The sequence below is a fragment of the Myotis daubentonii genome, chromosome 3, assembly GCF_963259705.1.
Source record: "Myotis daubentonii chromosome 3, mMyoDau2.1, whole genome shotgun sequence".
NCBI lineage: Eukaryota > Metazoa > Chordata > Mammalia > Chiroptera > Vespertilionidae > Myotis > Myotis daubentonii.
In genome coordinates this window covers 164,969,533-164,984,474 of record NC_081842.1, presented here as the reverse complement: position 1 = coordinate 164,984,474, position 14,942 = coordinate 164,969,533, and the positions used below count along the sequence as shown (strand labels likewise).

Sequence of the window (14,942 nt, the reverse complement as noted above, 5' to 3'; positions counted from 1 at the left end):
TTCTTCACACCTACCCACTGTGCTGTTCTATCTACCTAGATACCTTATGGAAACCTTATGCAATATAACTGTCTAGTAGTCAGGAAAGAGTCTTAGGACAGAAAGCCAGTAAAACTAACTGCCCTGCACAGATCCTGAACTCATAATTTTGTAGTCATTTTCACTATGGTCTATTATGTCTAAGAGTATGTAATATCTGACATCACAGACACCTAGTTCAGGTCCCCAGTGATCTGGAGGCCACTAGTGGGAGCCATCTAAAGGCTTGTAGGTCACATAGGTCATGTGATGGTATCAAGCAACCAGTGGCATGACTAGTTTCCTTCTGTTTTAATTTCTCCCTGGAGTTTGAGTGAGCTAGTAGAGATACTTCTTGGCCCCCAATATACCCAGATTAATTTTATAAAAGGTAACTCATTAAGATTAGAAATTTGGCTGATGCTTCTATTAAGAACTGATATTTCTGGTGCTATCAGCAAGTTTCCAAACATAGCAACAGGCAGAGCCTGGTGCACTGATTGACTTTATTACCTACACGTGTTATCTTCACAAACAAAAATCTTAATAATAATTACGTTACTGCACAGACAACAGCATGGTCTCAGAGTAGCTTCCCAGGTCCTAGACTTGCAGAACGTTCCCTATGCTTTTAACTTCAGAAGTCATTTACTTTTAAAAATTATAGATACTTTAATGCTTCTATTCAATTGAAAAATTATTCTGTGGCATAGTCCAAGAGGAATATTCAAAAAGGCTGGGAGGAGAGGGGAAAGAAACACAGATGTTTATTCTGTGTATTTTAAATTCCTGTATAAAAATCCTAAGTGAATAAATTAAGTCACAGCGTATCACTCTTTGGCTTGATAGTCATTAAACAGATGAGAGCAGAAGAGCTGAAACTAAAGGGAGGTGTTTACACTCTACTGGTATGAGTGGGGCCAGGGTAGTGAAGAGGGTTCCAGTGTGTATGCCGGGAGTGAGGTGGGCAAGAGAGTCTATCAGAATGTATACCTACCAGACAAGAGTGAAAAAAGAAACATGGACATCATCTAGTGATATTTGGGCCTGATGACAGGTGAAGCAGTTTAACTACTATCAAGTATAGACTATAATCTCTGCTATGGAGATATATCCTGAAATCATAATACGCTCTGACAATAATTACTGCAAGTGTTTAACGCAAAGCACTGAAATGAGTAAAATCTCAGAAAATTAGTTTTACAGATCTAAAATTACTAGTATTTTATACACAATACAATTTGACTTTAGTAAGCACATTATAGTTAAATATATCTATGTTGTTCCCTTAGCATTTTTATAAATGTTGCTTGAACTGACATTTTCAATGCACCTTCTATGTTCCAAGAACCATAATAGGAGTTAGGAAAACAAAGATGAGTTAGACATAATTACCATGGTAAACAGTTCACAGTTTATCAGAGGGAAAGAGCCAAGTAAATAAAACACAAAATGGTAGGTACTATATATAAGATAGGTATACATGTGTATGTGTATTTAGGTATGTAGACACACACACACACACACACACACACACACAATGGTTATAAAGAACACAGAAAGTGAAGTAAATATATCTGCAGAAGTCAAGTAAGACTTCGTAAGTGACATAAAAGCTGATTTAAAATAATGAGATAAAGTTGCCTAGGCAGTGGTTGGCAAACTCATTAGTCAACAGAGCCAAATATCAACAGTACTTCTTCAAAACAGACTTGCCCAGACCGAAAACCGACTTCTGCGCATGGGCCACGAAGTTTCAATTGCACTGTGCTAGTGCCCGCACGTGGTATTTTGTGGAAGAGCCACACTCAAGAGGCCAAAGAGCCGCATGTGGCTTGCGAGTTGCAGTTTGCCGACCATGGGCTAGGGCATCAAGAAAGATAATGCTAGGAAAGAGAACAGAATGTGCAAAAACATGGGAGTTTGGCAGTCTAGGAATGCTATTTAATGTGTTTAGACTATAGGGTTAATCGAAAAACCTGGGTGGAGATGAACCTGGGAAATTAAGTTGGACTAGGTTGCAAATGGCCTTGTAAGTATCAAAAGAAGTTTCACTTTATTCTTTGATCAGTAGGCAACCATAGATGCTTTTAAGACACAAGGTGACAAAACAGCTAGAAGGTGACACAATGTCCTTAGCTATATCAAACACATGTACCACTCCAATAGTGGGACTGCATTTTCAGGACTGCAAATCTTATGTCTGAAAATTTTGAATTTCTTCATCTCTTCATATTTTTTTCAGCTCCTCATAAGTACAGTGACCTTTGTGGATGATGATAACAAACGTTATATGGGAGGGATGCGTTAAAAAATAAGAATGATCCCTTGGAAGTCAAGAAAGGTCAAGTGACAAAGTAGGCCAGAGAAAGAACACTGCAACCATAACGTGATGGGAAGCCAATGTATCAGATGCTGCCCCCATGTAACTTAAAGTATCTGTATCTTAATGAATATAATTAAACTTTATACCCTTATAATTTCCTCTTAACACTGGGCATATTTCCAAATATCTTTGTCCTAATTTTATTCTATAGGAAAATACAAAATGGCAGGAACTGAGGTCTGAGTCAACCCTGAATTCACGAATATATTGGGAATTTGAAAAAAGAGTTTTACCAAGATAGAATCAGAATCGGGCTGAAGAAAAAACATCTATGTTTTTACTTACATGAGAATCCAATACCAACTTGTTGCATAGTCTTCAAACACTTTCACTCCAATTGCCTTTGCATCGAGGACTTTATTGATATTTCTGAATTCAAAGAAGGGAAAAAATCAATATTCTTATTATGATAAAAGGAATTTTGCAAGCTGCTGTTCAGAGCATATTTTTAGAAACCATTTATCAGTAGTGACTCCTAGACACAACAGTTCATGAGATGTCTCTTTGGTAAACCTACAAAGGCGGCTGTATCTATACACAGAGAGTCATAGCTTTCAAATATGGTGAACAGTTCCTTTTAACATATGTGACATGCCTAATATTTCAGAAGCCTCACTATGTGAAATAAATTTAAATGTAAAGATCAGCTTTTAACTTACAAGATCCATAGAGTCAAGAATAACCATCATCTTTAACTCACCTAAAACTCCGAGAGCTCCGTAACAATCGGCACATGCAGAAAAGTGCACAAATCATTAGTGTAGAGGGCCCCTGGGAAGGCACATGGGCATTTTCTCTAATAACTGTCAGCTGAATTCAGGGTTACAGGCAGAGCCATGCCCTGGATACACATCTTACCAAAAAGGCAGAAGAGTTCTCAGCTTGACTTTCATCTTTGCCCAGGTGTTGGGGAGTGGGTTTTATCATGTAAATCCAGCCAAGCACCAGGAATGAGTAGGACTCGCCCAGTTGCTTCCTGTTATTGCGGTATAAAATAAACATGCGGTTCTGGTGCTGGGTCCCTGTCCTTGTCTCTGTCTCTCCGTCAGAAGAGAACAGCGGTCCCACCCAGTCCCAGCTTTTTCTTCCATCTTTCTGTCTTGTCTCTTTCTTTCATATTTCTCAAATCCTCAGCTGTCTCTACTCAAATCACCAGACCACTCTCTTTCTGCGCTGGATGCGGAAAAGAGAGACCCTGCCATACATTAGTGTCCAGTTTGATGAATGATCAAAGTGAACACATGTAAGTAACTACAATTATATCATCCCTTTTCCATTGTACCCCAATTACAATACCTTTCCCCTTTCCCTAAAGCAGGGGTGGGGAATGTGGGGCCCACGGTCCATTTAAGTCCCACAAATCATTTGATCTGGCCCTGCCAAGGCATTAGGGGCGAGTTAATTAAATGTTTGACCAAATATAGCAGGCTAAGTTTTAAGCTGATAATTTTGTATGGCCTGCGAATGATGTTATAAAAATCCAAATGGGCCTTGGCAGAAAAAAGGTTCCCCTCCCTGCCTAAAATAACCACAATCCTGATTTTTGTGATAATAATTTCCTCGTTTCCTTTTTAATTTTACCGCTTATATATGCATCACAGGGTAATTTAATTTACTGATACTTGTTTCTGAATTTTCTTTTATTAATGGAATTGTACTTGTATTACTCCACAAAGCGAAATTTGCGAAATTTGTCCATGTTGCTATTATATTCTCAACATGCAGATACTGTACTATTCTATTAGGAATGCTAAAAGTCCTTTAAGAAAGAAATTAAACTTTAGAATACCTTTATTTTTCATTCAACAACTGAGCAATGCAATGATACTCAGTGTGTGTACATTTGTGAACACATGTGTGTGTGCACCCTGGGAATTATATTTTCCAATGTGGAGTACTGTGATGTGTGCAGCCAATGGAAACAGTAAATTCAGCTCATTGTAGTTAGTATGCAGACATTTGAGACAGTACTGAAACAGCATTGGCAGGCTGTCTCACCTTTCTTAAGGCCCCATCCCTTAAAAACATTTGGTAGCTTTATTATTTCAGTCTTATTTCTTTAAATGATGTTTTTAAAAGCATGGATTTTCTAAAATTATGTTCATTTAAAAAGCAAATTATATGATGATCTTTTGGTACATTTTTGATGTCTCCTTTCTATACCTGTTGATAATGAAAGATTTACCCATTTTGAAAATCATGATTGTTCTTTCTAATTCTTCTGGTTTCTCCTTTAGATGCTTTTCTTAATGAACACAGACCAAGCTCTCCAATCCACAGTGACATGTATATTTCATAATACATAATTCTTCCTGTATTAGACTGTTAAACTAATGGAAGCTTTAGTTTTGGGTACAAATATGGGAAGCGTCAAAAATGAAAATGGGAATAGAAACAAGCATACTTTGCAGCTGCCCTGAGTTCTACAGCATTTCTTATATGCCCTTTCCCATCTTCGAACGTGGTCTTATTTCCTACTGTTAACGTGCCATTTTTAGTAGAGAAGTCAGGGAAACACCTCCGGAGAACTGTAAAAATAAATGAAAATTATGGTAATCACTTTTCTACCTCCTACATGATGTCCTCCCTTTGTTAAGTTTTCTGTTATTTATAACCAAGTTCTTGCTAGACAATGTAGAATTGCTACTGAGCAATTATAATTGCCCATTATTTTATGATCAGAAAATTGCCTGATTTTTATAAGACACATGGAAAGCAAATATGATGACAATCTGAAGCTACATTCTAAACTTGATTATTTTATACATGGTATATTCATCAAGTAAGATACACAGCACAGGTTTTAAAAGAGGAACTCTGATACTGTAGCTCTCATGTAAACAGTTTCTAAAAGGCTACATTTACTTCTATGACTCGATAAGTTTAGTTTTGTTATTTAAAAAAACAAAAATCACCAACTTAGACACTCCTTGAGTGAAACCTTGAAAATTAGAGATTAGTGAATAATTTCTTGGAAAATAAAAACCAGCTCAAACTTTCAGTATTACTAAGACAACTATATTTTAACTAGGGGCCCGGTGCACGAAATTCGTGCACTGGGTGTGTGTGGGGGCGGGGGAGTGTCCCTCAGTCCAGCCTGCCCCCTCTCACATACTGGGAGCCCTCAGGCATTGACCCCCATCACCCTCCAATCGCAGGATCGGCCCCTTGCCCAGGCCTGACGCCTCTGACAGAGGTGTCAGGCTTGGACGGGGGACCCCCATCTCCCCCTGATCACTGGCTCTGGCCCCCGCCCAGGCCTGAGGCCTCTGGCCCAGGAATCATGCCTGGGCAGGGGACCCCCATCTCCCTCTGATCGCTTGCTCCACCCCCGGCCCAAGCCTGACGCCTCTGACCCAGGCTTTAGGCCTGGGCAAGGGGACCATCATATCCCCCCAATCCCCGGCTCCGCCCCCCACCCAGGCCTGATGCCTCGGCCAGAGGAGTTGACCCTCATCACCCTCCGATCACCAATCACCGGATCGGCCCCTTGACCAGGCCTGAGGCCTCTGGCAGAGGTGTCAGGCCTGGGCAGGGGAACCCCAGCTCCCCGCGATTGCAGGCTCCACCCCTGCCCAGGCCTAACGCCTCTGGCTGAGGCGTCCGGCCCAGGCAGCGGGGACCTGCAGTGGCAGCGGCCCCGCGATCGTGGGCTCTGCTTTAGGCCCAGGCAAGGGACCCCTAGCTCCCGGGACTGCCAGCTTCGACCGTGCCCAGCTCCCGGGACTGCCAGCTTCGATCGCTGGCTCCACCCCTACTTCCTGCTATCACTGGCCAGGGCGGCAAAGGCGCCTGATTCTCCGATCATGGCTGGGGGGCAGGGCAAAGGCGGCCCTGGGGCTCTTAGCTCCCACCTGGGTTTCCGATCACTGTCAGTGGCAGGGGGCTTCTTCCTGCTTTCCCTTTCGCCTCCCTGCATTGTGCCTACATATGCAAATTAACCACCATCTTGTTGGCAGTTAACTGCCAATCTTAGTTGGCAGTTAACTGCCAATCTTAGTTGGCAGTTAATTTGCATATAGCCCTGATTAGCCAATGAAAAGGGTAGCTCGTACGCCAATTACCATTTTTCTCTTTTATTAGTGTAGATTTGTAAAGCTTCAATAATTTTCTACCTTTCTCATTTACATGGTTTTTCTTGAGGGGCTGGAAATGGAAACACTGAAGCTAACAAAAATGACTCCCTACAAAAGTGACCTCTGGTTTGACCATTATTAGCACAGTTTCTGGGAAGAGTTATTAACCCATTATTCAACCTCCTATATAATTATTTTGATTAAATAGAATCCTTGCCCCTTTACAAGTCTTTATTGCTAAAAATATGTTTAAATCCCAATTTTAAATGAAGTGGGAAAAGAAATTTAAAAATGGATACTTTTCATATTTTTTTCTTATAAGAAGCATGTTGGCTCATAAACCTGGCTGGGGGCTTCCCAGGTGTAAATCCAAAAGGAGCCCCCAGATGAGGAGGGCGAGGAGAGAATGAAGAAAAGTCAGAAGACTCCAGACTGTATGTGGCAGGTTTAGTTGGCAAGGGGATTCAAGAGGCTTGTTTTGGGAAGCTGTAAGAAGAGTAGATTTTTATACTCACCTGCCAAATATATAAAAAATATAACATACTAGAGGCCCAGTACATGAAATTGGTGCACGGCGGGAAGGTTGGGGGCCCTCAGCCTGGCCTTTACCATCTTGAAATCCAGGACCCCTCAGGGGATGTCTGACTATGGGATTGGGCCTAAACCGGCAGTGGGATATCCCACTCGCAATCCAGGACCACTGGCTCCTAACCGCTCACCTGCCTGCCTACCTAATTGCCCCTAACCACTCTGCCTAACGGCCTGCTTTCCCCCAACTGCCCTCCCCTGCCAGCCTCATTGCTCCCAACTGCCCTCCCCTACTGGCCTCATGGTCCCCAACTGCCCTCCCCTGCCAGCCTCATGGCCCCCAACTGCCCTCCCTGCCCAGTCTCCCAGGTCTCCTAGTCTAATTAGCATATTACCCTTTTATTAGTATAGATATAAATATAAAGATTAATATGCTAATTAGACCAGACATCTTCTGACGTTCTTCCAGACATCCTTCCAAACAAAGCCACAGTGGCTGCAAGGGCTGAGGGCCAGCAGCCGCCCGCAGTGGCTGTGAGGGCCGGTCCAGTGCCATGGTTCCTTTTGCAGACGCCATAGGAGAAGGTGCCGCAGAAGAAGGCAGGAGGGAGAAGGCAGTGCTATGGGTAAAGGGAGAAGGGAGAAGACCAGTGCCATGTGAGAAGGGAGAAGGGAGAAGGGAGAAGGGAGAAGGGAGAAGGGAGAAGGGAGAAGGGAGAAGGGAGAAGGGAGAAGTCCGGAGCCGTGCGAGAAGGCAGACAGGAGAAGGTGGCAGTTAGGCAGTTAGTGGAATCAGGCCAGGAGGGGAGAGCAGTTAGGCAGTTAGGGGGATCAGGCTGGCAGGGGAGAGCAGTTTAGGCAGTTAGGGGGATCAGGCCACCAGTGGAGAGCAGTTAGGGGAATCAGGCTGGCAGGGGAGAGCAGTTAGGGGGATCAGGCTGGTAGGAGAGAGCAGTTAGGCAGTTAGGGGATCAGGCTGGCAGGGGAGAGCAGTTTAGGCAGTTAGGGGGATCAGGCTGGCAGGGGAGAGCAGTTAGGGGGATCAGGCTGGTAGGAGAGAGCAGGTAGGCAGTTAGGGGGATCAGGCTGGCAGGGGAGAGCAGTTTAGGCAGTTAGGGGGATCAGGCCAGTAGGAGAGAGCAGTTAGGCAGTTAGGGGATCAGGCTGGCAGGGGAGAGCAGTTAGGGGGATCAGGCCAGCAAGGGAAAGCAGTTAGGCAGTTAGGGGGATCAGGCCACCAGTGGAGAGCAGTTAGGGGAATCAGGCTGGCAGGGGAGAGCAGTTAGGCAGTTAAGGGGATCAGGCCGGCAAGGGAGAGCAGTTAGGCAGTTAAGGGGATCAGGCTGCCAGTGGAGAGCAGTTAGGGGCAATCAGGCCAGCAGGGGAGCAGTTAGGGGCATCAGGCAGGCAGGCACAGACGGTTAGGAGCCAGTGGTTCCGGATTGCAAGAGGGATCCCTGACTGGAGAGAGTGCAGGCTGAGCTTAGGGGCGCCCACCCCCATGCACGAATTTCATGCACTGGGCCTCTAGTATTTTATATGTTGCATGTCCATACCTGATAATTGTGTTAAAATACCATCTTTATTAAATCACATGAGGACACAAGTAAATGTCCTGAGTGATCTGACCCCCAGCCTAGGGGATTTAGTAAATCCATTGTTCAGATCATGATCCTCTTGGATATAAATAAATAAATAAATAAATAAATAAATAAATAAATAAATAAATAAAATTGTCACTGATTTTGGATATCCTTGTTTTCACCTTGCATGTGCCTATATTGTTGCTGTGGTGTCTGCCTCCAATGCAGCCAGATAGCCACCAAATGAACCACCTCCATGCTAGTGAACCCCCCTGTTAACTCCTCAGGGCACACTGCAAAGGGAGAGACCACATGACTGTAAGAGCTGGTCATGGTCACGGTCATGAGGGAAGGTCATAAAAAAGATGTGGTCTCCAGTTTGACCACTAGCTGGACCTGAGCAACTGGAGGCTTCTACTTCCTCCCCTGTGCTTGGGATGTGCTCTCTGTTTACCTTTTCCAAGCTAGAAGCTTCCCAAGGACACACATGTAGCATTTCATCAGAACATCTATAATAATAAAAGGGTAATATGCTAAAAAAAAAAAAAAAGAAGGAAAGAAAAAGAAATAGAATATGGTGATAAGAGTATCTGGATTGGGTATGTGACTGACCCCCCCCCCCCCCTTTATGGCCTCTATATAAACTTCTAATATTTGGCAGGTGGGTACAGAAAACTACTCATCTGGAGGTCTCCCAAGACAAGCCTACTAAGTAAGATCCTTTGCATATGCATTGTTGATAGTATTACAGATATTTCCCATTTCCCTCACTTTTACCCTCCTCTTTCCAGGCCCTACCCACACACCCCGACCCAGGACTTCACTACCCTATTGCCCGTGCCCATGGGCTATGTATGCAAGTATATAAGTTCTTTGGTTTATCTCTTCTCATCCCTTCATCCCCACAGATCCCTTGCTCATTAAACCTGACTTTTCCTCAGTCTCCCTCTACCATCTGTGCATGGGAGCTGGTTTCAGATTTCACCTGGGAAGCTCCTCAACAAAGCATCACAGATTTGCATGGGTTCATATAGAGTTTAGACTTGAACATATTGAAGTAGTTGATACAGAAAAGGAAGAAATATGTCCTTATAAAGCCTTTCCTGACTTTCCTGGCTGAAATAATCTCTTGTCTACTCTCCTCCACCTTCTGGAGCACTTAGAATATTATATGGTTGATTCCTTCAAGTGCCACTGAATTCTCATTAGCCTCCCTGTCTTCCCCCTTCCCACTCTCTGGCATAGCTGACATAGTAGTCTACCAGCTGCTTCTATTCCCTCTTAACCCCATCACACTTGTGCCCACAACTCCATGGAAATTGTCTTCCCAGTGATCCCAAAGACTTCCTAATTCCCAAAACCTCCAAATAGTTTTTAGTCTTCATCCTACTTGAACCCATTACGTAGCACAGCGCTTGGTGCATGGTGTAACTCAGTAAATATCTACTGTTGAATGAGTTAGCTTTCCTGAGTCTTTGACATGGTAGGCCACCCCTGCCTTTCCAAAGTCACTTCTTTGCCTTACATGTCCGGATTCTCTCCTGCACTCTTTCCCTTTCCACTCTTTAAATATAGCTGTGTCTACCTACAGAATCCCCCAGGTTTGTTCTAAATATTATTTCTAGGCAACTACTCATTTAATCTGTTAGTTTCAATTCTAAATATGCTCAGTGCATATTTGGAAAATAGAGAAAATATGAAGGAAGATACCAAACTATACATAGTTTATTAATTCACCCACAGTGAATTATATCTTTTGGTAACTTTCCTTTCAGTCTTTCTCCTACAAGACTGTGGGCTTTTTTGTTGTTGTTATAATTATACATTACGTGTGTTTTTTCTTTTCATGTTACTCATTTCCTTTTATAAACTCTTTAATGAGTGAATTTTATTAGCTGTATACTGTTCTATTAAGTAACTATACTTAATCCCATACTAGGGGGAATACACATTGATTGCAATATTTACCTTAATGTCCCCTTCACTAGACTGGCAGGGACTATGTCTTATTCATTTATGTATCACTGTTGTACATTTTATATTGTGAGATTTAACCAAATTGCACCTGTAAGGGCAGGGACTATGTCTTATACTTTTATACCTATTATATCTTCATTGACTAATGACTCATTTTTACCTTTTTGCATAAAAATTTGTACTATTTTTTGCTACAGACACTTGCTGCCTAGGTAAAATAAAACTGGGAAAATGTGCACTTGCTTCCTGGTAAAATGCAGCTGCTTGGGAAATTTATATCTTTGCTGAGTCATTAATGACCAAGCAAAGAGTGATGGGAGCCTATGAGACATTGTGTTTGGTGGTAGCTACTTCAATTTTTACCTGACTTTCTACCCAACCCTGATGAATTGACTTTCTTTCATGTTAAAAGAAACATATACTCATTGTAAAAAAATGAAGAAAAAGAAAACAGAGAATGCCCAGTGTTTTGCCACTCCAAAACAACCACTTAATATATTGGCATATTCCTTGCCAATCTTTTGCTTTGAATAATTTTTTCTTACTTTTAATTTATACATGTTTTTCATTCTAATGCATATAGAATTTTGTATTTCATTTAACATTATAATTTTACATAATACTTATATTTAATAATTCTAAAATATTTCATTTAATAAACATTTCATCAATTATTTGAGCATTCTCTTACTCTTAGAGTATTTCCTTTTTATTATTTTTTTTGAGGGGGTCCTTTTGGATAACATTGTGATGAACACCTTTATGTAATGATTTTTCTCTATAATTAGAATTATATCGGTAAGAAAGGAAAATGAGTGATTATTTCATCTTCTTCTAAACATAGTTATATAAAGTTTATCAATTTTAAAGGTATGAAATGTTGATTTAATCAGGAGACATATAAATATTTCAAATTTCAAATTATAAAGAAAAGTATATGTCTGTCCATCACTCCCAAAGCAATTTCTGAACAAACATTTTGACTGAATTTAGGGGTCAGTATTCAGTAAGTGTCTGTTTCTGTATGTGCTTATGTGTGTTGATAGAGTACCAGATAATCAATATGATTGGGCTTTCAAAAATCAATTTTCAATCTTTTTTATATGTGGATGTTTATGCAGCAAAACCCTCAAACTCACACAACTCCAGTGGAAATAGCCCTGGCTAGTGTCAGGAGAATGAGTGTTACCTTTAGCTTCCTTCCTAATTAACTCTGGGGTCTTGAGCCAGTCTTAGTAATATTACTGACCTCATTTTCTCCCATTGTGAAATGAGGGAGTGGATTAAGTAACTTCTTCATTGATTCTGTATTTCTATGGTAAAATAATAACCACTTACAAGGTTTGCTTGGGAAAATCGCTGCTGGACATTCATCATCCATTACTATTTCTGAGAGAGACTAAAATGGAAGGAAGAGTATGTTAACATTTCAAAGGCTATGTGATGACAACTTTTACTCTCAATATAGAACTCTTGTCCATTAAAAGTTCAGTTGCATAATAATCTCATTATTCCAAATTACTCCCCTAATAAAAGTAATAGTGAGATTATCACACTCATATACTTGGTTGAGAAATGCTCTTAAATGCCCTAACTGAAATTCAATTGAATCAACAATAATAAAACCAGACCCTCTGAAAGCAAGGCACAACTTTGAAAGTATGTAACTCTTAAAAAAAAAATTAAAAAGAGCCCAGCCAGTGTGCTCAGTGGTTGAGCGTTGACCTATGAACCAGAAAGTCAAGGTGCAATTCCTGGTCAGGGCACATGCCTGGGTTGTGGGCTTGATCCTCAGGAGGGGATGTGCAGGAGGCAGGCCCGCGATCAATGATTCACTTTCTCATTATTGATGTTTCCATATCTCTCTCCCTCTTCCTTCCTCTCTGAAATAAAAAAAAATATTTTTTTTAAAAAAAGAAAGTATGTATGAGTCACATACTGAGCCTCTAATCTTTAAATTTTCTTCTGGAAAATCAATATCTTCTCTAATTTGGAAGCCATTAATACTAAATAAGCTTTCAAATTCCCTTATAAATCATAAACCTAGGTAGGGTTGGGGGATTTTAAAAAAATGAATAATTATGAAACTGGAGTTGGAAGTAAAATTCTACATGTTATTAATTAACCATGGGGCTTCATCAATGGATTGATAAAATGTTAACTGCCAATGACATTAACTCTTAGCTCTTGACAGCTAAAACTTCCATCCAAGAGAGAATTTATTGGTGTCAGGGAAAAGTTGAAGCTAACTTTCCAGACTTATATCTTGCATATAAAATATATGCAAGCCTACAAAATAAGCTATAAATGATATGTGTGTTTTTCTATGTATACGTGCATGTGTACACATGTTTTAATGGAATGGTACCTTTAGTAATCATTTCCTAGATTTGAGAGCTTGCCCAGTTACAAATGTTCATGCTACACTTGATACTGAAATAAAAGTTAAATTCTTTTCTAAATTTATAAACTTGAACATACATACCTTTGCAGAATGAAAAATAGGGGACTTGCAGAACTGGCTATAATATTCCCAAGAGTGTTTGTCTCTTTTGAATGGAAGTTGCATTTCTAAATAGGTTAAAAATTTTTCTGGGCACTTGGAGACACAGATCTACGAAGAAAAGGAACACAATGGTGGGAACTGAATTAAGCTAAACAAACCAAGGATGTATCTATAAGGTTAGACTTCTAAAGTACCCACCATGATTAAGAGCAAGCACCATTTTCCATATAAGAAACTAAATTAACTTTCTAATCATATTGTAAAAAATGAAATTTCATATACTGATTGTTAATCTCTACTCCTTGCCCATTGATGTTCTGTTAAAACAATAAGATGCTGTCAATGATGGACTTATTTTTAACTTTTGATTTTCTGATAATTGTAGATCTACATGCGGCCCTGAGAAACAACAGAGTCCACATACTTTTCACCCAGTTTTGCCCAGTGGTAATAATTTGCATAACTATAGTAGAATATCACCACCAGGAAATTGATTGTAACAATCCATTAAACTTATTCAGATTTTGGCAATTTTTCCTGTGTAGTGTATACATTTTCAGGGTTAGAAACTTGCTACCTTTCCTATATTTGAATAAAATGATGATTAAAAATGCTCCAAAAATTGATAACTTATGCTACTAATAACTATCAGTGCCACTGAATTCTCAAAACATAATTGAGGTTTTGTTACTATTAGAAACTAACAAAATTTGGGCTATTCGTGGCAATCAATTGTTATTATAGTCTTTTAGCAACACTAGTCACATGTGGGCAGAGAGGTCACCGATGCAATTATTTCATGTTAATAAACTTTGGGGACCTATTAATGCCAAACCAGAGCCCTGTGCTAGTCTGTAGAGCCATCGTGGAGTGACTGAAATCCAATTAGTAACTCCACAGAGAGAAACTGGAATTACAAAAGATGCACTCTATTGGTTTTGTTTTTCTTTGTAAAAAAGAACGGAAGGAAGGAAGGAAGGAAGGAAGGAATGAAGAAGGAAGGAAGGAAGGAAGGAAGGAAGGAAGGAAGGAAGGAAGGGAGGGAGGGAGGGAGGGAGGGAGGGAGGGAGGGAGGAAGGAAGGAAGGAAGGGAGGAAGGGAAAGGAAGGAAGGAAGGAAGGAAGGAAGGAAGGAAGGAAGGAAGGAAGGAAGGAAGGAAGGAAGAAAGAAAGAAAGAAAGAAAGAAAGAAAGAAAGAAAGAAAGAAAGAAAGAAAGAAAGAAAGAAAGAAAGAAAGAAAGGAGGGAGGGAGGGAGGGAAGGAAGGAAGGAAGGAAGGAAGGAAGGAAGGAAGGAAGGAAGGAAGGAAGGAAGGAAGGAAGAAAGAAAGAAAGAAAGAAAGAAAGAAAGAAAGAAAGAAAGAAAGAAAGAAAGAAAGAAAGAAAAAGGAAGAAAGAAATCATATTAAGTCATGAGAGTTGAAGTCAATTCTTGCACATTCTCTCCTTCACCTTCAGTTCCTCCTTGTGACTTGCTCCACCTCCGGACTGTACACTTTGCTAACTATTCTTACTGGCAGATGCTAGTTCACCTTCCAATGGCAGTTAGGTAGAAACACTGCTGCTGAGCTCACATCTTCTCAGCTTTGGGCCATGTTTCTGCCGTACACAGGCCATTTGGTGTTGGCCCCAAAGATAAGGTAGTAGGTGGATAACTAGATGAACACCTAAAATCTCATAGTTGATATTGTTTTGTAGTAGCAGCAGTCTAATTCATTCTAGAAGTTTTAACAACCCATCTCCATATTCACATCTCCATATGTATTTTCTCTTTCTCAGTCTCTCATACACACATGTGTACACACACATACAATCATATACACAAACTCATACAACTCTAGAGGGATTATCAGAAATTTCACAAGTATCTT

At 40.7% G+C, this 14,942-nt stretch overlaps 1 protein-coding gene across 1 annotated transcript in view; it reads right to left on the bottom strand.

Moving 5' to 3' along the window:
• The window catches only part of SLC44A5 (solute carrier family 44 member 5), a 124,426-nt gene that overhangs the window by 40,503 nt on the left and 68,981 nt on the right, over nucleotides 1-14,942 (bottom strand). Inside the window, exons 6-9 of the mRNA XM_059686222.1 lie at nucleotides 13,054-13,182; nucleotides 11,907-11,967; nucleotides 4,809-4,932; nucleotides 2,690-2,773 (exon numbers count right to left, since the gene is read on the bottom strand). Of these exons, the coding sequence (XP_059542205.1) occupies nucleotides 2,690-2,773; nucleotides 4,809-4,932; nucleotides 11,907-11,967; nucleotides 13,054-13,182 (398 nt within the window). The remainder of the gene's footprint in view (nucleotides 1-2,689; nucleotides 2,774-4,808; nucleotides 4,933-11,906; nucleotides 11,968-13,053; nucleotides 13,183-14,942) is intronic.